General features: G+C 52.5%; 1 protein-coding gene across 2 annotated transcripts; it reads right to left on the bottom strand.

Moving 5' to 3' along the window:
• Nucleotides 1-4,383: 4,383 nt before the first annotated feature.
• On the bottom strand, nt 4,384-12,294 carry LOC111944640 (maestro heat-like repeat-containing protein family member 7). 2 transcript variants are annotated; one of them, XM_086872853.1, is made up of 16 exons: nt 10,769-12,294; nt 10,436-10,577; nt 10,123-10,187; nt 9,540-10,013; nt 9,207-9,355; nt 8,802-8,949; nt 8,405-8,595; nt 8,185-8,322; nt 7,799-7,913; nt 7,489-7,626; nt 7,096-7,272; nt 6,821-6,976; nt 6,560-6,661; nt 5,462-5,564; nt 5,123-5,179; nt 4,384-4,821 (listed from the first exon to the last, which is right to left on the bottom strand). In XM_086872853.1, the coding sequence occupies exons 2-15, from the start codon at nt 10,551-10,553 to the stop codon at nt 5,136-5,138; spliced, it is 2,118 nt and encodes a 705-aa protein (XP_086728979.1). In that variant the 5' UTR covers nt 10,554-10,577; nt 10,769-12,294; the 3' UTR covers nt 4,384-4,821; nt 5,123-5,135. The 2 variants fall into 2 exon arrangements, with proteins under 2 accessions (XP_086728979.1, XP_086728980.1); XM_086872854.1 differs by having other exon boundaries at nt 10,436-10,592; nt 10,769-11,037.
• Nucleotides 12,295-21,032: the final 8,738 nt, after the last annotated feature.

Below are 21,032 nucleotides of genomic sequence, written 5' to 3'. Positions count from 1 at the left end.
CACGGTCCCCTCCTGGTTCATGGTGTGTCCCTGCTGCTGGAGGAGCCCTGCTCGTGCGTCTGCATTCAACAAGGCCGGTGCTACTTCCCAGCCAAAGAGACACTAAAGTCACTGCTTTGGCTAGCTCATTGGAATGAGTTCAACACTTCCTCACCTCTATCACAGATAAAAACCCACATACTCCTAAAACCCACATACCAGCAGCATAAAGTCACCTCATCTACAGAGGTGAGGAGGCCTGAGCAAACAGAAGGTCGGCTTTCAAGCACATTGGGTTCTTAATTTAGTGGAAGCACTCAGTTGTGCACAAGCCTTATTTGTCAAACTGGACTGTGCAATGCTATTCTCTTGCTTGTATTAAAGAGGAGCCAGGGAGAAATTAGCTAAGAAACCAGAAACACTTGAGGCTCAGGCCTGGCACACAAATAGAGCAGGGTGGCACCTGCCCACTTTTCCCGCATCCCTTTTCCTGACAGACAAAGGCGGACGCGGCTCCACTGGGGGCACCATGGAAAGGCTTCTGATCTGTGCTCCCGTCTAGATTGATATCAGAACATGGATTATTTGGAAGCCCTGGCACGTGACAGTTTGAGATCCATGGAGAATGCTGGAGGCAAGTTCTCCATGTCCCTTTCCATGTAGAACAATGAGTGTCAATGTGGCAAGAGCTCACTCACATGCCATCGCCTCTTGAAGATGCCACCTCCTGTAATGGTTAACAGTTCTATTGTTGTGATGTCTGCTTTGTTTGAATGGTTTCTCCAATTATTCCCCTAAGTCATTGGTTTGCTCCTAGTTTGTATCCTCCTACCCACCTATCAATCCAACCTGCCTCAAGCCCAGCCCTTGTTTTCTCATGTTCCCCATCTGTCATTACACCCATTTGTCAGTCTTCCCTTAGGCCAGCCTCCTACCTGAACCGCCCCTCTGGAAATCCCCTAATCTCCAATTCCCCATTGGCCCATGTGACCCACTCTGCTCCCCTTGTTTCCCCTATTGTATTGTTGAATGGAACCTTCCACTCCTCCCATAGTTTCTTCCTATTGGTTAAAATTTTGTGCCCTCCCTCTGGCCTCCCCCATATAAAAACCCACACTCAGTTGTGTTCTTGGTCTTCAGTCCCTGGATGCTCCAGTGGAGTAAAAGCCTTTGGAACCCATACTGGAGATCTCCTCCTCATCCTGGTCCCCACCGTGCGCCTACCAATATCCTCGTGCCGTGGAGCATTTGCTCTAAGCCGCACCTTGGGTCACCCCGCTCCCGAGTGTCACGATCCGCTAACACAAGTGGGAGTCATGAGAGGTTCATTTGATCTCAGATTGCAAAAAGGACACCAAAGGATTTCAGTTTAAATCACAACAGCAGTAATGCGTCTTTATTTTAGTGCCAGCAACAAGGGTGATGCGATAGAGGACAGGGAGAGAGAGAGGGAGAGAGGGATAAAGAGGCAAAATGCAAGGAGAAAAAAGGGGGGGGGGTGGGGTTATAGCTACCAACGGACAAGACAGGGTCGCCGGTGTCTTCTTCCATGGAGACATCTCTCTCAAAGAAAGTAACTTGGAAAAGTCATTTTTACAGTCTGTTTCAAAGCAAGGGGCAGCTGGCCAAGAGGTGGGGAAATTCCTCGGCTATTTTGATGAGACCCCTTGCTCTGGGAAGCAGGTGTAAGGTACAGAACAGGCCGCTCCTTACAAGTCCCTGCTCACCAGCAGGAATGAAGGCAGTGTACCTTGACAGCACAGAAAGCACGCCTGCAAACAATCGCCTGGTAAGCTTCCACCTCAACCAGGCCAGAACCCCTGCACAAATTCTATTGGTGTCTTCAGGGTCTCAGTCTCTGTTCTTGCAATGATTATGAGGCAGATGAGGGAAACTTTGGACCGTTTCTTACAGGCCTCAGCCCATGTTTAGAGTTTGAACACTCCAGCTCTCCATATTTTCTAATGAATTAAAGGGGATATTTTAGTGTATCATAGTCCATGTCCATGGCCTTACCAAAAGAACTTTCAGCCCCAATACTAAGGCATCTCCTCATTCTCCTTTCATCTGGGACTTGACTCCTTCTTTACTGACTTTGGCGTCTTCATGTTGTCTTCTACATGTCCTCACTCTGTTCTTTTTTCTCACCCAAGGGGAGGATCGGGGTCTGCAGGTCTCATCTGTGCACTGAAATAGTTAATATCTCACCCAGGCCTGCAGATGATCATGATGGTTTTTGCCTGGTCCAAAAGCAGTCACAGTGATGAATTTCAGGCTGCCCTGGAGCTGTGCAAAGATCTCAGGGGGCCCAGCCAGAACAGTCATGGCTGTTCTGCCCACATGGCTGGTCCCAGGCCCCTGCTTCCTTCAATTTCAGCTGCGGGCCGATGGCTTCCCCTCCCTGTGCCCGGCAGCCGCTGGGGCCGCGCGGGCCGTGGTGAAGGGGGCCTGGCGGAGCCCGGCTCGGTGCAGGCCAGGGTGGAGCAGGGCCGGCCTGACCAGCACCCAGTTAACTCTTCACAGCTGGAAACAACAGAGAGCTTTCCTCGGCTTGACTGTCTTTAAAATGTCAATTTCACAGAGGAGAATCCAGCTTCTAAATGGTTTCATAGGTTGTCAATTCTCAGAGCCAGCCAGCTATTGGTTTTGCTAAGCACAGAGGAAGCTCTTAGCAGCCCCCTCCTAGAAAAAGCATTTGCATGGGTGGCTTCTTCCCTCCTCACCAACTATCAACTAATACAAACCAGCACAGACACTCACGGTGGAACAGGAAGCAATTTTGAAGCAATTGTTTTAAAGCAAAATCAGTTATTGCACAGAGATTGATGTTACTCCCCCACACCACTGGAGAGACACAGTGACTCCACCACCTCCCCTCTGGCCAGCCCATTCCAATTCCCAATCAGCCTTTCTGTGAAGAACTCCTTCCTATTGTGAAAAACGAGGTTCACTCACTTAATAAATTATAAAAGGTTTAATATAAACAAAAAGACAATTAGGAGACAAAGACAATAAAGCAAAGGGTTAAAACAGCCAGGGTATCCTGGTGCATTGCCAGGAACACACCTGATATCTTTGGAACACTCCCATTCTGCTGTGGGGTTTTAATGCATATTCATATTTTTCCAAAAAGTATTTTGCATGTCTACGCCCTGAATCTGCCTTTTTAGAGCATGTGTCTTACAGATTTTATTTCCCTTTAGCACATTTTTATTTGGGCTGGGCTTCCTTCTTCTGCAGGTGGTCAGTGTTGATAGCAGCCTGGGCCCCATCATTTGTTTCCTGGAGGTTATCTTGCTTTGCACAGACAGGACATTGCCCTAACGTCCAAAATTCTTCTTGACCTATGCCTAAAACTTGCTAGCAGGAGAAAAAGACATTGCAAAAGCATAGAACATACAGCATTCATCTTAATACTTGCAAAAGCCAGTATCACAACATGGATTTATAACAAGGTACCCTTTATTGTCCACTGTATTTTTGATCTAGTAGTGGCTCTTTTTGTTTTGTCCTATGTACTAAGTGGTCTGTTTAAAGTCTGATGTCTGTTAATCCTTTGTCAATTCAATAAAGAATTCATTTTATAATAAACCCAATCAGCCATTCTTAAGAACTTGTGAATGAGTGACATTTGGGGTGCAGGCTGCCTCAAAATGAGCTGCTGCCACAAAGCTGAGACAAAGGCAGAACTTGTCTAAACTTGTCTCCATTTGCAACAGCAGAGCCCAAACAGAGGCGGAGGAAGAAGGAGCAGGAGCTGTTTTGTGGCCATGCCCAAGAGAGACTGGAAGGATGCCCTCCCTCTGGTCTCACTTGCTTGGCTTTCTGACAGGCTCTGAGGCAGGGGCTGCAGTTCCTCAGTTGTGGGGCCCAGAACCAAAGCCGGGATCCCGGCACTGCCTGACAGCGCTCCGGACGCCGGCACGGTTGTGCGTCCTAGTCTCAGCCACTGTGCTGCTGCTTCATTTGCTCTTAGACACACCCACAGCTCCCTGTTAAGCCCAGATGCTCTCTGGTTCTGCCCTCTTCCTGATCCTGAGCAGGGATGGAGCATTACTGTGCTTTCAGGAAGCTATTCTTGAAAGCCTCAGGCATTCTAAGCTCCTTTGCTGTCTGTGGATGCTTGACACAGAACCCCACACAGCAGGGTTCAGGGCATACTCAGCTTGGCTCTTCCAAAATCCAAGGCTCAGGGTGCTCAGCAAGACCTTTAACTCCACAATGTTGTGGAACTGGACCTTCAGCACACGGACCTATCCAGCCTGATCTGCGCTCGTTCCTCTGCATCTCTGAACAAAACACAGTGCAGAAGAGAACAGCAGGAGGGGCCCGTGTGTCTCAGGGCTCAGGATTTGTGTCACAGAACTCCAGAATTGTGACCCTTCAGCTCCACATAGATGCAGGTTAAGTGAAAAAGCCAAACTGTTTATTGCTGGAAGGCAAAGCAAAGGGATGAGCTGAGAGGCAAAAAAGGGGGTGGCACAGTCTGAGGGCTGGGGGGATGGAGCTGTCAAAAGGGAGGAAGAGTGGAAGGGAAAAAGAAGGAGTGGGCAGTGTCTGAGGGCTGCAGGGAGGGAACTATCTACAGGCAGGGAGAGGCCTGAAGCCACATGAGCTTCCCACAGGCTCAGCTGTGCCAATCATTAGCTGTGCCTGGAGCTCCAGCTGGTCTCTTCTGGTGTCAAGGTGTTCTCATCTTCCATGGCATCTGGAGGTCTTCAATGAACACTGTTTCTTCTGAGCCAGCAGATGAGTGTACTTCTGCAGCTCTTTCACTGAATATCAGTTGAACTACTATGTTTGTCTGGGAAGGGCTGTCATTCCTCCTCAGGGCTTAAAAGGCTGGAAGAGAGAGGAACAGAGCCACAATCAGAGCCCGCATCTGCGGGAATCCTAGGAGAATGTCCTGCCAAGGCCATCCCAGCCTGCTCTTGCCAGAGTTACAAGAGGGGAGTGGACAACGGGATCAGCTGCAAGGTCCTGGTCACGAATCCACACCCGCCAAATCCCCCGCCCCACGTCCCTGAAATCTCTCTGTGCTTTGCCCTCACCACCCCTTGTCCACACAGGGAGCAAAGCCCTCAGTGGCCAGGGCAGAGACTGCAGCTCCCCCCGCCAGCCCCCACGGACAGCACTCACTCACCCTTACTGAAGGCCTAGAGCTCTTCCTGCTGACCCCTCATTGGCACCTCGACCATCTCTGGGAACACAGAGCCTGTCAGGGCCCCAGCGGCACAGCTCCCTGCCAGCGGCGCTGCCAGCCCTGGGGCCACACGCCCTCCCGCCCCCGGCAGGGCTCAGCCCGGGCCCTTGCCGCATCCTGACTCAGCCCAAGGGCACGGCTGCCAGAGGCCGGCAGCAGCCCCGAGGGCAGCCGGGGCTCCAGGGCGCCGGGCCCGGGTGCCGCTGCCGGGGCAGCAGCCGGGGCTGGGCCCGAGCTGCGGCGGGGCGGGGAGGGAGCCCAGCCAGGTTCGTGGCTCACCGATGAACCTGATGGCCGCCGCTCGCAGGGACTCCTGTGGGCTCTGCAGGTACGGCAGGGCCCGGCGCAGGTGCTCAGCTGCTCGCCTCTCGTCCTGTGCCAGCTGCAGAGAGCGGCAGGAGGGAAGGGTTGGCGCGGGCTGTGCCCCTCGGTCGGGCACTGCGGCCTCCCGTGCCCGCCCAGCCCTGAGGCCCGGCCAGCAGCCGCTGGCGCCGGGCTCTGGAGGGGGCAGAGGGCCGGGTGCTGCCTGGGGAGCCGCGGTGCCGACCCGGCCCACAGCCCCAGTGGGCCAGGGTGAAACAGAGAAATTAGGAATTAGGAATCATTTATAAAAATTGCCTTGAGTAAAAGAAGGGGCTACAAAACCCGTGTGAAATGCTGACTGCTCCCCTAAGAGCAGGAAGAGAATTAAGACTGCAGGATGAGATAAAGAGCTAGAATACGTAAACAGGATGCAAGCATAAATGCACCATAGGATGAGGGGGGTTCCTTGGATTCTTTTGGACCCCTAAGCCACAAGAAATGGAAAGAGAGGGTTCAAAAGAACTGAAAGGAGCATGCACAAAAAGACAAGGTGAAAAGTTCAGCTGCAGGAAAATTGCAGCCCTAAAGACCCCCAGACGACCACCAGAGTGACCAACAAGGAGCAGTGTGCAGCTGCAAATAGGCGTGGAACTAATTTTAGTATGAAGCAGGGATAGGCAGGGTTAGCAAATGAATATGTATTAGGCATACTGTGTAACCCTGGTTTGTAGAGAATAAAAAGGGAGAAACAAGTCTCCAAGGTGTGCATGCTTTTGGAGGAGATATCCCCCATGCACCTCAGCACTGAATAAATTCATACCTACTCTCATAACTACTCTGTGAGTTATAGAGTTTTTCTATCCGCATACCAAGGTCTCCATTGGCACCCGGCTCGGGGCCACGGGAGCCTGGAGAAGAACGTGTGCGGCCCAGGGAAGGGAGCGGTGTGTGCGGCGCAGGCTGGCGCCCCTGGGTGCGGCACCAGGCAGGGGCACAGATGCCAGCACCACACACTGAGTGCTGGGGCCAAGGGTCTTCTCCAGGCTGAGGCTGGGGCTTCCAGGCTGTCCTTACCAGACACTCTGCAAAGTTCGACAGCTGCTCCTTCTTCATCAGCTGCTTGAGATTCCTCCTCTTTAGGAACTCGGCCACACGAATCAGCGTTTCCCGAGAGGCCTGGAGAGCAGCAGAGATGCAGAGATGGCACTGCAGCCGAGGGCACAGGACTCTTGTCTGGGTGACAGGGCCCAGAGGAGGCTGCAGCCTGGGAGGTTCTAGGGCATGAGGAAGCCAATGCCCCTCCCAGGGATGCACCAGCATCACACAAAACCTGACCTTCGCCACATGCTCGTTCTCATCATAGCAGTGGATGAAGAGGGGAATCAGGCTCTGGCTTAAAATCTTCTCCATGGGCTTTTTTCCCTCATCCATTACCAAGTCCATCATGTTGAAGAAGAGGTCAAGGGAGAGCAGCTGCACATGGCTGTGGTCCTGAAGGAAGAGAAAAAGAACTTAATACCAATTACTCCAGGCTCACCTGGGTGAAGGCCCAAATATCTGTCAAGCACAAAGTTTTGTACGGCAGCCAGTGCTCGTGTACAGAGCCTTACATGGTCAAAGAGCAGCAGGAGTGCCTCAGCCAGCTTTGGGGCAGTGGTACTGGATATCAGAATGTCTTTGTTCTTGAGCATATTAGTGAACACATGGAGGGTCATGCCAACCACATCTCTGTCTGCATCACCCAGCAGCTCCAGAAGGCTTTGAGACAGGCTGCACATTCTTATGGCCTGTGTGGAAAACAAGGCTGTGCTGGGAAACCATGAACGGCCCTGGCACTGCAACCCCAACTCTGCTGCCGCTGGGCCCAGAGGCCAAAGGGCTGTCCCAAAGCACTCAGGCAGGTGAGGCAGGAGAGCTGGGAGCAGTTGCCTCAGCTCCTGCAGCCCAGCCAGCACAAGGAGCTGCTTTCCCCAGCACAGCTTCAGCCGCTGCCCTGTCCTCACCATCGAGGGATCCTTGCTGAGCACCATGAGGCCTCTGAGTGCCAGGCGACGCCTCTGCCTGCACTCATTCTGCAGGTGCATTGACATGATCTCCAGGATGCTGTCACCACGTTCACGCAAGTCCAGGCAATCCAGGACCTGAAAGGCACAGGGCAGTGACAGGGGACCCAGCTGGCAGGAGCCTGGAACCACACAGGGCTGGGTCCAGGCAGCGGCACAGGGAGCAGGCACCGTCCCAGGCAGCTGTGGCTATGCAAGGGCAGAGAGCTGAGAGGCAGGTCAGTGAGGTAGTGCTGGCCATCAAGCTCACCTCCACAAGGAATGGCAGGAAGGGCAGATCCCAGCATGGCTCCTCCCTGCTGAGCAGCCGGAGCAGGCGGAGTGCAATCCCAGAACATAAGGATAGGGAGGCACCGTGCATCTCCCTGGAAGCGGGGAAAAAGGCACAAAGACCCTGAGGTGGGGAGGGCAAACCTCTCCTAGGAATGACTCACTGAGGTCTGGTCTTTCCTCAGCATCCCTGGAGGGACTGTGGGTACTTTGGGAGGTGGCTCCTTCTGGGCATCCTCTCCTGGCCTTTTCCAGTCTGCTCAGCCGTCTCTCAGTGACCCTCTGGCCCAGGACCACAGGGACTGTGGGGGACACCTCAGGCACCGGGCACAAAAGCTGGAGGTAGTGGGGAGAAGGGGGTCTCACCTGGCCAACAGACCCACGGCATAGTGCTGGGTGTCAGCACAGAGCAGCGTGTCCCAGCCACGCTTGCGCTCCATAGCCATCAACTCACTATCATAGTGCAAACAGCAGAGCAGAGCCTTCATGGCCTGCACTGCAAACCTGTGTGCAGAGCAAAGCCCAGGTCACACTGGGAAAACTGGCAGTGTCTACAAAGGCATGGGAAGGACAGGAGGACTGGCACCTGTTGGGGTTGCTGGGAAGGCGGTGTTCCTCCTGGCATGCTCTCCAGAAGATGTCAACTTCCACTGGTGGCATCTGCTGGGTGGTGATGACAACATGGAACAGCAGAGCCACAAACAGGCGGGCGGAATAAAGGATCATGGCCTCGTGGCACTCAGGCACTTGGATAATCACCCAGAGCACCAGAGTTGCCTGCAAAAGAAGCACCCAAAGACAGTGCTCAGTGCTGAGGTGTCCATGGGGCAGGGCCCAAGGGGAGACGCAGGGGGAGCAGCGGGCCCGGTGTCCCCTGAGCCTGCCCCTAGCCCAGGTTTCAGCCCAGCACTCGCAGAGGCAGGGAGAGGGTGGAGAGCTGCTGGAGAGGTGATCTGGGACTGAGCAAGGGCCCATAAACTCACAGCCAGGGAAAAAACAGTCTTGTTGTCCCCATCGGAGGTGCACATGCTGTGCAGAGGCCAATCCTCCATCACACAGAGCAGTATTGCCAGCACCTTCTCCATTGTTGGTCCCGACGAGGCGATAGTTCTCCACATCATTGCAGCAGCTCTGTGGGATCAGAGCTCTGTATCAGGGGTGTCTCAGTCATAGCACCATGACCTATGCAGCTGTGGGAGCCCAAGTGACAAAGCCCCAGTGCCCTGAGGGGCAGGGAGGGAACATTGGCAGCAGCCTGGAGAAACAGAGGGGCCCAAGGCTCCTGGACCTCTCTGCCTGTTGGGCAGAGCCCATTGGACAGGCTGTGCAGGGCAATGGGCCCTAAAGGCTGGTGAGCCCTGAGCTCTCAAGGCACGTGGGCCCCATACCTGTCACATGATGGGGCACAGCGCAGGAGGGTCAGCACCACATCAACAGGGTGTTTTTCAGCCAGCTTCAGAATGTTCGTGGCCAGCCTGGCACCCACAGTGACATGGGACGTGAGACTCTGGTGAATGTTTTTCACCATGACTGGCACCTGGAGGAGGCATGGGAAAGACTTGGAGCACTGTAAAAGGGATCAGCTTCCCCAGCTTCCCCCAAGAAGTGCTTCCCTTCCCACCACACTGTGCTGGCCTGAAAGGCTGAGGGGGCCCAGTGGCCATGGCTTGAGGGGGCACACAACCCTGGGAGGCCTCCAACCCTAGCCCCAGGCTGGGTACCTGCTGAGAAGAAAATCCTCTCTCCTCAAAGAAATCTGTAGAGGGAGCACGAATAATTGTGGGAGTGGGCATGGTGTCAGTATTTGCGATGTCCTGAGCCACTCCAGTGTCGGCGTTTGTGGTGGCCACGTCCTCAGTCACTTCTATGTCAGCCTTTGCCCTGTGATCGTTCATTGCACTGTCAAAGTCTTCTGAGCACTCAGCCAAATCTGGGCTGGTTTCAGTCTTTGTCATGCCCTGAGTCTCTTCATTGACAGTGTCTGTGATGGCCACATCCTCAGTCATTGACATGAGAAAAGCCTCTTCCCAGTTTTCAGTCACTGCGGTGTCAAACTTTTCTGAGAGCTCAGATGAATCTGGGCTGACATCAGGCTCTGCCTGGAGCTCGGTCAGCCCAGAGTCAGGCTTGGCTGTGCTCTCAGTTGCTGTGGTACTGCTCTTTCTGCGCTGAATGGGCACAAACTTCCGGAACATCTGCAGGAGAACAAAGAGAAGCTAGGCATGTTCCATGGAGTGCTAAAAGTGCAGTTCTCAGCTGAGCAGTGACAGCAGGCCCAGCCCAGGTGGGGATGGCTGCAGGTACCTTCAGCGTTCTGCGGAAGCGGCCAAGGGAGGGGTCCTGCTCTTGGGTCCGGTCCATGGCTGCATCTGGCAAAGAGCGAGCGCAGCCAGAGCTGAGGGGCTGTGGGAGAGGCTGGAGAACACAGCCCAGCCGTGCACTCCCCAGGCAGGGACAGCCCTGGGATGCGCCAGGGGATGGAGCAGAGCTGCTGTGGGGGGTGGGGCAGCCCTGGCCCCTCTTTCATTCTGTCTGTGGGCATGTCCAAAGCAGGTGGGATGGGATGGGGCCAAGCTGGCTGCAGCCATCAGCCCTGTGGCCCAGCTCTGCCACTCACCATCCTGCAGTGGCTGGAACTGCTCCGGCTCTTCAGGCTGTTGTGCTGGAGCAGCTCCAGTGTCCTTCTTCCTTTTCCCCCTGACCACTTTGAAGAGGCTGAGGAATCTGCCTGCCATGCTAGAGTCTGGCCTTGAGGGCACCTTAAAGAGAGATGCCTTGGGAAAACTCTGAGTCAACAAAGCCCGCAGTTGTGCCTTGAAGACACCTGCGGTAGAGATGCTGCAGGAAGACTACAGGACAGCAAGTCCTGCAGTCTGGTCTTGAGGGCTCCTGCCACAATGACAGGAGACTCCTCTTAAATGATTCTGGTCACCGAGTCCCACAGTCTCACCTTGAGGGCACAGGCCAGAAGGATGGCAGATGCCTCAGGAAAGCTCTGGGTTACCAAGTCCAACAGTCCGGCCTTGCAGACACCTGCAAAAGAAAAGCCTCGGGAAGGCCACGGCCACCGAGTCTCGCAGTCTTTCCACAAGGTCACCTGTAGGAGTAAAGCCTCGGAAAAGCTCCAGGTCAGACACAAATGAGTGCGCTGTGTGGGGGCTCCTCACAACACCACTCTGGCGCGTCCTGTCCTGTCGCATGCACCGAGCACTGTGGTGTGGCCCTGTCACCGCCAGCTCCTATGTCACCATGTGTCACAAAGGGCCCTTTGACACCCTGTCCATTTCCATCCCATGGTGACCGTGCTGCGCCGTGTCACAAAGGGCCCTTGCACACACTGCCCTCTGCCCTACGGCAGCCCCCATCCCCCCCTAAGTGGCCCAGGTTGGAAGGAATCCCTTGCCCAAAGTGTCTAAGACAGCCCAACAGGATCTTTGGAACACCTCAAACCATCAGCAAACGCTGCCCTGCTCTGCAGGCTCAGGGCAGCAGAAGGAGCCCCCAGGGCTGCCGATGCAGCCACAGATGGAAGGGTAGAAGCTGGTACGGCCTTCTTGGGACACGTCCTGTCTGGTGACCATCCTAAACCCACACAGGCTGTGACACAGACATGGAACGTGTGGGCTAGGGCACAAATGCTGCTCTGAGCCCTGGGGCCCGGCCAGCACTGAAATCAGCAGGTGTGGCAGAGTCCCCACCGAGGCAGACCTGCCACCTCCCAAGCCCTGGCAGTGCTGGTGCCTTTCTCCTGCCCCAGAGACCTGTGCCCCTGGGGGGCTTCTGTGCCAGAGGGCAGCCAAAGCCCATGTGCATTGGGGGCTGGGCTCCTTCCTGCAGGAAGCTCCTGGAGCTACTGCTGGCCACTTGCTATCTGTCAGATGATGTTGCTCCTTCCTGGAATGAGTTTTTCCATGGAAGGGGTTTGCAGTAGCACAAAAACACCATCAGCTGCTGAGTTTCCTAGGATGGTTTGATTGTACGGAGGCACTGTCACATTTCAGTCTGATCTTCGGTCTGTTTTTCTGGGAGAAACATTAGCCCACTCTCTGATGTTCAAGGCTTCAGTTGCTGCCTGTCTGTCTGTGTGCAGCTGGTACAAGGCAGACATTTTCCCCAGACACAAAAAGTCCTGCCTGGACAATCACAGAGCTACATCTTTTTTTAATTTTAACTTTTTAAAATTTTTCCAGAGCCTGCTGGCTGTGTTCAAGGTTTTCTCCCAGTTTTCTCCCAGGTGCACATTCTCCAGAAATTGTGCTTTTACATCCTTTTGCATTTATTAAATTTACCTGCAATGACCAATCAATCAAAACCCTGGGAAAACATGAACTTCAGGTTGAACCCAGGCAAAATATTTATCTCCCACATCTGAAGCCATGAACTGCCAAGTACTGTCCCTGCTGTCACACCCTGTCTCCTGTAAGTGTGCTGATGCCATTTCAAAGGGGTTGCAAATGAGAAGTTTTAATATTTTTGTAGTTTCGCAGTGGCATTAAAATCCTTGACTAGAAAAATCACATGTCAAAATTTCTAGGATTCTTCCATACCAAAGCTGTCATTTTCACCCTGGATTTTAGAGTGTCTGAACAGTCACACAAGGTTTTAGTATTAGACATTAAAGAAAAAATCTTTGCTGTTTGGCTATATCTTTACATCAGCATGTAGTCCTGATGATTCCTTTAGGCAGGAGCAGCGAACACAAGAATGAGCCAAACAAGCTATTCCTGTGTTCTCATGTCCTGTGCAGCAGTAACTGGGAATTCAAGAATGGATTCAGGAGGCAATGGGTGCACAGGGAACCACAAAGACTTGGGGATGCTGAAATGGACCAGCCTGGTGTGTGTGCCCAGGCTGCACCGGGCTGAGTCCAACTGGACGATCTAACAATGGTTGAATGGACACACCATGGGCCACTGGAGACTCCTGCTCCTAATTCTGTGAGCTACAATATTCATTTGTGATTCACCAGATGATTTTTTCATCTTTGCTTGAAATCCAGGAGAAGAAAAGGTCAACATGGAGAAGTGTTCTTCCAGTTCTAGTGACAGTTGTGTCTGCACACCACCTGTGCCCATGGCAGGGTGGTTGGAACTGGATGATGTTTATGATACTTTGCAACACAAAGTGCTCTGGAATTCTGTGGTTCCCCAAGTGGAGAGCAAAACTGAGCCGTGTAAGTCCCTGCTTTTTTTCAGTGCCTGCTGCTTCTTCCTTAGTTCTAAGCAAGTCCAGGGTTTAGTTTCAGAGCTGACGCCTCTGTCATTAAGATGCCTTCACAGAAGAGAGGGAGGACAGGTGTGGCACAAGGCTTGAACCTCATCAGTGTCTCTCTCTCACGATGGCACCAATGCCGCTGCCTTGGGACACCTGAGTGTGGAAGGCGAGCCCACCCTCAAGCACGGCCATCCAAGTCAGTCACGGGCACAGGCTGCAGCTGAAGCTGCCAAGTGTTGCTGTGAGGCTGCAAGTGAAGAGAAAGCCATTGTGGCCAATTCTGCTGAAGGCTTTTGCCAAGCCAAAGGCAGCTGTGCCCACAGCCTCCCCCCGTTTGGCACCCGGCTGCTGCGGACACCTCACTGTGCAGGTGCCGACGTTCGGGGTGCTGCTGTTCCTGTGCCCACTCTGCTGCTGTTTCTGTGGCTCCAGAGCCTCTTCAGCAGCAGCGACTCTGCAGCCCTGCTCAAGGAGACATCGCCACCCTCCCCATGGTGGCAGCAACTCTGTGGGCCCCGAGCTCTGTGTCAGGGGGGCCTCGGTCACAGCACCGTGGCCTGGGCAGCCGTGAGGGCCTGGGCTGGTGGCCAGCCCTGCCTCTGCCCACTGCCCCTTCCTGGAGGCACCCAGTGGCCGTGGCCTGGCAGCACCCCCCTGCCTTCCATGTCCCCAGCCAGCCCAGCCTGGGCACCTTAGGCTGTCCCCACCCTCCTGGAGGGGTGGTGTCCCAGCCCTGAGGGCTTCTGCTGCAGGCCTGGGAGACATTTTGTGGAAGCACTGGAGCAGCTGGGTGTCAGGAACAAGGCGGCTGCCCGGGGGCTGCTTATGGCCTCTGACACCCAATTCCTCAGGTCTTCCCACCACCCCAGCCCCTCAGGGGCCTCCTGTCCCCTTGGAGCCTCCAGCCTCCACATATCCCCCTCACGCCTTCCCATGGTTTTGTCCCGTCTGGGCCTCCACAGCCCCTCATCCATTTACAGCCTCCCAGTGCCCTGTTCCCTCAGCGTCTCCCCCAGCCTGGCCCAGCAGCAGCGCTGCAGCCCCACAGGAGCTCCAGAGGAGCTGGATCAAGAGGCACCTGGGAGCCCTCAGCAACCCAGCCAGCACCACACAGGCAGCAGGACACAGATGGCGCTTCCTGGATGGGACAGGGCTTGTGCCTTCCGCAGAACCACCAAAGGCCAAGGGGCTTCTGGCCATTTTCCCTGCACCACGGCATGCCCTGACAGGTTGCTGAGCACAAGCACCCATTTCCGTCTCTTCCCGTATGCCCTGCACACCCTGGGCAACAAAAGAAAGATCTTAGGACTCTGTGTATTATAACATATCCTGTATTTACTGTATGTATATTCCCTATGTAGGGAAATACTTTAATCAAAATACTTTAAAAGCATGATATTTTAGTAAAAGCCTGTCTGCACAACCCAGCTTTTAATTCAGGTGACAATATTAAAGGCAGTGTCCTTGAAACTCTCCTGGAACAGCGAGAATAAAGAAAAACAATGGCATGGTGTACATGCAAAAGAATGTAAACAATATGTGTTAACCAATAGTAGCTTGTTAAGCCCCGCGAACCCTGTCAGACCCTACAAAAGTGTGCTAAAGATAGAAATAAACAATGTTCACTATACCTCTATGAGGACTCAGTGAATAGTCTGAACAGTTTTCCATTGGCCTATTGGACCAAAATGTTATATATTTCTGTGCAGAGAAGAAACTCTGACTTCCACAAGCTATGGCTGACTTGTTGCTCCTCTACTAATCTCATGCCTTGAGACTGATATCTTATCGAACTATTTGAGCAATAAATCATCTCAAAGGATAGTGGTCTCATCCCTCATTTTTCATCTTGACACCAAACGCACACTGGAGATGTCTGGGGCCATTCATCATTTCTCTGCTCTCCAGCACTGAGGCAATGCACTCTGGCTACAGCTCTGAGCTCATGCCCATGGCAACCACTCCTGGCAGTGGGGCTTCATGGAGCTGCTCTCAGGAACCCCCTAAGACTTGGGGAGTGCCCCAAAACCACCTCAGAATCATAAGATACCCCCAAATCTCTGCAGGAACGTGGAATATCCAAAAACTCACTCAGTAATGGGCTCCCCCTTTGTTCATTATCCCCAAACTTTGACTGTCTCATTGCAGACCCCACCCCACCTCCCCAGTCCCAATCCCAACCCATCCCATCCCTGCTTGACATCAAGACCCCCTTCCCAAGCCCTATTTCCCCCATTTCACACCTCCCAAACTCCATCACATCCATCCTGCCCCACCCAATGCCCATCTCACCCCTCCTGATTTGCATCCCACTTGGCCCAATCCCCTTCCAATCCCATTCCACCTGATGCCTTCAGAAGGCTGACCTAGAACAGAGGCTAGACAGAGTTAAGAATAAAGTTTATTAAAGGCCTTAAAGGAGACACCTTGGGCAGTACAAGAGCCTGGCCAAAAGTACACCCAAGATGGAGCAAAAATGGTCATAAAAATGGACAACTGATCACAAGGTCTCACATTTTTAGAAGTTGAGGTCCATCACCATACTTGGGTTCATGGTCCAATTACAGCTTCAGATGACGAAGCCCTGTCCTTCTTGTTTTCTCTCTTCAGTCCACCCTGGTTTATGCTTTTGGGCCTGAAACTTGTAACAACTGCCCTTAGTATCAAGCTAGAAAAGGAATTGTTTTGTCTACCTCCTCTGTGAAGAGAGCTCACCAACACTTAATATGAAGTTCAAAACTACAAACCTAGGCAGCGCAGAATATGAAAAATATGAAAGCTAAAACTTAAGGCATTACACCCTGAGGACCTGTGGAATCCAGTAATTGTGGGTGGGAATGAATATTTTTTGGGGGGCATTGAGTGGTTTTGAGGTGACAGATCAAACTCTCTCATCTCCTTGAGTGGCAAAAGATGGAGACAAATACACCAAATAACCCCCAAAACCCTCCCATGTACCTCCCTGAATCCCAGATTCCCTTGAAGCACTAGTAAAAAGTGAGGTTTTAGATGCCTTTGATGAATCTGTTGATTGTTACTCCAATTTTGTAAATTTTAAAGGGATGAAGATGAATCAAAGGAATATTAGAGCCAAAACAAAATCACCACCAACACACTGTCTTCCCAATGCAGATCACAGGAAACGTGGGTCATCAGGGCTCTGCCCAGCGTGGGGCCTCCCATAGGGGATGGAGCTGGAGCAGCACATGAAGCTCTTCCTTCACTCGGGGCACTCACAGGGCTTCCCTTAGTGGTGCCTCAGTTGGTGTCTGGCCAAGCTACAGCTCTTGGAGAAGCTCTTCCCACACTGGGGACACTCATAGGGCCTCTCCCCATTGTGGATGCGCCAGTGCCTGAAGAGGTGGGAGCTTTGCTTGAAGCCCTTCCCGCACTCTGGGCAGCGGAAGGGCCTCTCCTCTGTGTGAATCCGCTGGTGCTAGAGGAGACTGGAGCTGGTCTGAAACCTCTTCCCACACTTGGGACACTCGTAGGGCCTCTCCCCAGTGTGGATCATCTGGTGGATGATCAGTTGGGACCTACACCTGAAGGTTATCCCACATTCCCCACACTCATAGGGCCGTTCCTCTGTGTAGATGCGTTTGTGGGTAATGAGGCTGGAGCTCTGGCGGAAGCTCTTCCCACATTCCCCACACTCGTAGGGCCTCTCCCCAGTGTGGATGTGCTGATGGATGACGAGCTGGGAGTTGCAGCTGAAGCCCTTCCCACATTTCCCACACTTGTAGGGCCATTCCCTGGTGTGGATCATTTGGTGGCAGATCAGGCTGTTGCTGTGGCTGAAGCTCTTCCCACACTCCAAGCACGCATAGGGCTTCTCCCCATCCTGAAGCTGCTCATGGACCACCAGCTCAGAGCCCCGGCTGGATCTCTGGTCACCTTCCCTGCACAGGGTGGGTCTTTCCTCCTCAGAGGAAAAGGGGTTTGGAGCCCCTCCTCCTGCAGGATCTCCAGGGCTTTTCCTCCCCATTGGATTCCTGCACTGTGGAGCTGCTCAAAATGGCCTCTTCCACGAGGTTCTGCCCCAGGGATTTGTCCTCTCTGGTCTCCATCCTCAGCTCCTTGTCTGAGGGAGGAAGGACAAGGAGAGGATGGGATTTGCCTCTGTGCCAGAGGGAAGGGGAAGGAGATCCCCCCAGTGCGTCCCCAGCAGGACGGTGTCGGCAGCGGGGTTGTCCTGCAGCCGGGGCCATGCTGGGCTGGGAGATGGAGCAGAAGAGAGGGGGAAAGGGGCACTGACTTCCTCCTCACCTACTTGGGTTTCCTGGGGCATCTTCCTCTTTCTCACAGCCTCCTTCTCCATCCGGACAAGGTTTAGGACTGGGAAATCCTGGTATGGGTAAAATAGGGGAAGAGTACATTGACTTTGAATGTCTCTCGGTCCAAGTCCATCTCTAGAAGTCACCGGTCATCTGGGGCCCATAAAAACCTCCCAAACACCAAAATTCAGCCCTGAAATTGCCTCCCAGAAGCTCTCCATCTCTGGTCTCTCGCCTTTGGTGTTCAGGGGTTCCTCCCTGTCTCAGCTGCTGGGGGTTACACTTGCACTCAGGTTCCCCTGTCTGCTCAGTCCCTGCCCTTTTCAGGCTACTGGGAGTGCCAGGAATCCAAAAAGTTTCCCCTGTTTCCATCTCCTCATTTAGGGATGATGGGGCTTTTTGGATTCCCATGGCCCCTTCTCCCCTGATGCTCTGCTTTGGAGTGCAGGGGGTCCAAGGATTCCCCCCCGCTCCTCTCCAGGCTGTTGAGGGTCCCGTGAATTTGTGGTTCCTTCTCCTTTCTATGATCTTCCTTTGTCCCTCCCCCTCCTCCCCCAGGAGCAGTGACAACCTCAGTGACCCATTCCCAAACCCCTCACAGCCCACGGCAGGAGCGGGGATGGAGCTGGGATAGGTCGGGATGGGCAGCGTGGGGCTCTCCGCTGCTCCCACCCGCTGGGAGATTGGGAAAATTTGGGGCTGCAGATCCAACCTGGGGCTGGCTGGGGACCCTGGCTGGGGACTGCCAACCCTTGAGGCTCCTCTGGGAAGATGCAGGAGGGGGGAACACAGAGAGGGCTGGGGGATCCCAGGAGCGGCAGCACTGGCAGGGACTGATTTGTACTGGGATCATCCTGGGATCGTCCTGGCAGTGGCTGAGATTGCACTGGCTGTGTACTGACATCATACTGGGATGATACTGGGAGCAGCTGGGACCATGCCAGGAGAGACTGTGATCACACTGAGGGAGACAGATCTTACTGGCATCATACTGGGATGATACTGGCAGTGAGTAGGAGGCTGCAGGGGGCTATTGAGACCAGGTTGGGGGCAAATGTGATATACTGGGAGTGAATGGGATCGTGCTGAGGCTGACTGGGAGAGTTGAGATCAAATGGGATCATGCTGGAAGGAACTGGGAGAAACTGGGATTATGCCCTGCACTCCCCAGAACCCCAGTATCGCCCCCCATATGTCCCATAAGTGTGCCCCAAACCCTCCAAGATCCCCGAGTGTTCACTCAGCACCCGTTCAGGACCCTCCAAAGCATCCCTGGATCCCTGAATGCTCCCGACCCAACAGATGCCCCTTCCAGACACGGCTGGGAATTCATCTCCCATCATCCCAGAACACAGTTCCGCGCCCAAACCTCCTGCCGTGTCCCCTGCCCAAAAGAGCCCGGTTAGAGCTCCCCAGGTTCCCCCCAAGTGCTCACGAGCCGTATACATTCGCCCCGAGGACCTGCAGCCACGGCTCGGACGCAGAAGTGCTCTCCAAGTGCTTCCCCACACCGCCAAACCTGCCTTCCGAGCCACTTCCTGGACTACAGCTCCCATCATGCTCCGCGGCGCCCATAGAGTGCTATTCCTGCCATGACTACATCTCCCGTCATGCCCCACGCCCCACCGGAATCCACTGGAGATGCGCCTATAACTCCCGTGATGCTCCGCGGCCCCATTAAACCGTATTATACCGGCGCCTACAACTCCCATCATCCCCCGCGACCCATAGATTCCCCGTTACAGTCTCGCAAGTGCTCGCCCAGACCCCGAAGTATCCCCAGATTTCCCTCCCTGACTTCCAAGAGCCCCCCTGGATGCCCAAGTGCTCCCCCAGACCACGAATTGTCCCACAGAATCCCTAAGTGCCCACCTGGCTCCCCCAAGTGTCCTCCAGACCACCAAGTTCTCTCTAAATTCCCTCTCCAGACCCAAAACTGCCCCAAATGTTCCCCAGAAAAGTTTCCATGGACCCCAAAGTGGTCCCTTTTACCCTGTCTGAGAAAATGATTAAAAAATATGATCAAAGCACTAAAAGTAGGACAAATTAGCATAAAGAGGGATAAATAGTGATCAATTAATTAATGAAGGGAATTGTGGTACTTTGACCAAGGAATGAGAATGTTTTTAGTTGCTAAAAATGTATCAATTCTTTCATATAAATATAAAAATTAGGTTCTAAAAATACAGAACAATATTATTATAAAATAATAAAATTTTATTTTTTTAATTAATTAGATTTTAATGATAAAGAAAAATTCTAAAGAGAAATGTTATCAATGTTTTGGGATGTCTGTCCCAGGTGGGCCATGTCAGATATGCTGAGGCTCGGGGTGAGGAGCAGGTTGTCCAAACAGGGGCAGCCGGCAAGGGATTCATTCTTCTCTGTGGCCAGACAGCCTAAGGAGACATTCAGCATCAGGATTGTAAAGAGTAAATCATGACCTCCTGATCAGTACACAAAGATGTTTTACAGTTTGAACAGTAGAATGTTGTCACTGTAAGGTGCCTTCTTTGTTAATATAGCCCATATTGCGTCATGTTTTTTAAATACCAATGTTGTTGTACCAGCTTTCTTTGCTAAAATATTGTTATAAATGAAATTAGAATTTTGACAACTAGGTCCCTTGGCTTAATGGCAGTTTAATTAAAAATGAATACAATTTACTAAACTGAATAATAGTGTGGTGTAAAAGAATGCAGTTTAGTAAAATAATACAGTTTAACAAAAAAATAAAATTTATATATATAATCTACTAGTAATTAAGTATGATTAAAGCATAAGCAAAACCCACCAGGGTACGGAGGCTTCCCACCCTGCCTCACCTTCAAAACAAAGCACTTCAAGCTAAACTCATATACTGTATGCTTATACATATTCATTAATGTTTCCTGTAAGTTTCCTCCTATTTCCGATTTTTCTGATTATACGTCACTTTTCTTCACGGCACATGCCTCACTTGTTGTTAGGAGGTCTTCAGTCTTCTTTTGGTGGTCTTTTGGTGAAGGCTTCTCTTCTTCCTCATTGTCCTTTGGATAACCTTACAGGTTTGCATGTGCGTACTAAGCCTTGTGTTATGTTAGTCTACTAATTAGCCTTATGTTTACTAATCCTTACGCCCAATGCCTAAATTTCTTCTAATTTTGGACCATCTCAAGGCCATTTTGGTCTTGAGACACCATTTATCTTCTAAACTACATCCTGTACCTTAATTTTGACATGTAACATCTGCAAAGGGGTACATCTGCTTTGTAACACTGATTCTTGATTGTTTCTAATAATAACTTTAATAACAGTTACAATTTAGTTAGCACGAACCAATTCCATTTATTACAACTGTAAATACCCCTTATGCACCTTTTTATTGGTTTCCATGCTAACGGCCTTGCTTTCTTCCTTGCTATGGATAAACTTGTATTTTCTCAATTTCTTCTTTTGCTAACTCAATTGTTTGGCTGCAGACCAGTTGCTAAGCCCATCCACATTCAGCTCTTAGTCTTCAGAGGGAAACTTTGAGCACAGTGAGAATCTCCCAGTGTGCAAGAGGGTCCCTGTGTGCCAGCTGCAGCTGGGGCCTCAGCCATCTCCTCTCTCAACAGGTTCCCCTCTGCAGCTTCACAGGAAAGGCCAAACACCTCCTTCAGGGACACCTGCACCACATATTTCACATCTCCATGCCCATACGTGATGTCCCTGTCACAGCTGCATTACCAGCTTGCTGCTGTG

Source organism: Cyanistes caeruleus, unplaced genomic scaffold, assembly GCF_971803275.1.
Source record: "Cyanistes caeruleus unplaced genomic scaffold, bCyaCae1.hap1.1 HAP1_SCAFFOLD_78, whole genome shotgun sequence".
NCBI lineage: Eukaryota > Metazoa > Chordata > Aves > Passeriformes > Paridae > Cyanistes > Cyanistes caeruleus.
Note: the sequence above shows the minus strand (reverse complement) of the source record. Positions and strands in the feature narration are given on the sequence as shown.

Coding starts and splice junctions, on each gene's coding strand:
- LOC111944640 (XM_086872853.1), bottom strand. CDS start 10,553: ATGGCAGGCAGATTCCTCAGCCTCTTCAAAGTGGTCAGGGGGAAAAGG. Junction 7,914..8,184: donor GCCGTGGGTCTGTTGGCCAG/GTGAGACCCCCT, acceptor CCCCGCTTCCAG/GGAGATGCACGGTGCCTCCC. Junction 5,180..5,461: donor GGCGGCCATCAGGTTCATCG/GTGAGCCACGAA, acceptor CTGTGTTCCCAG/AGATGGTCGAGGTGCCAATG.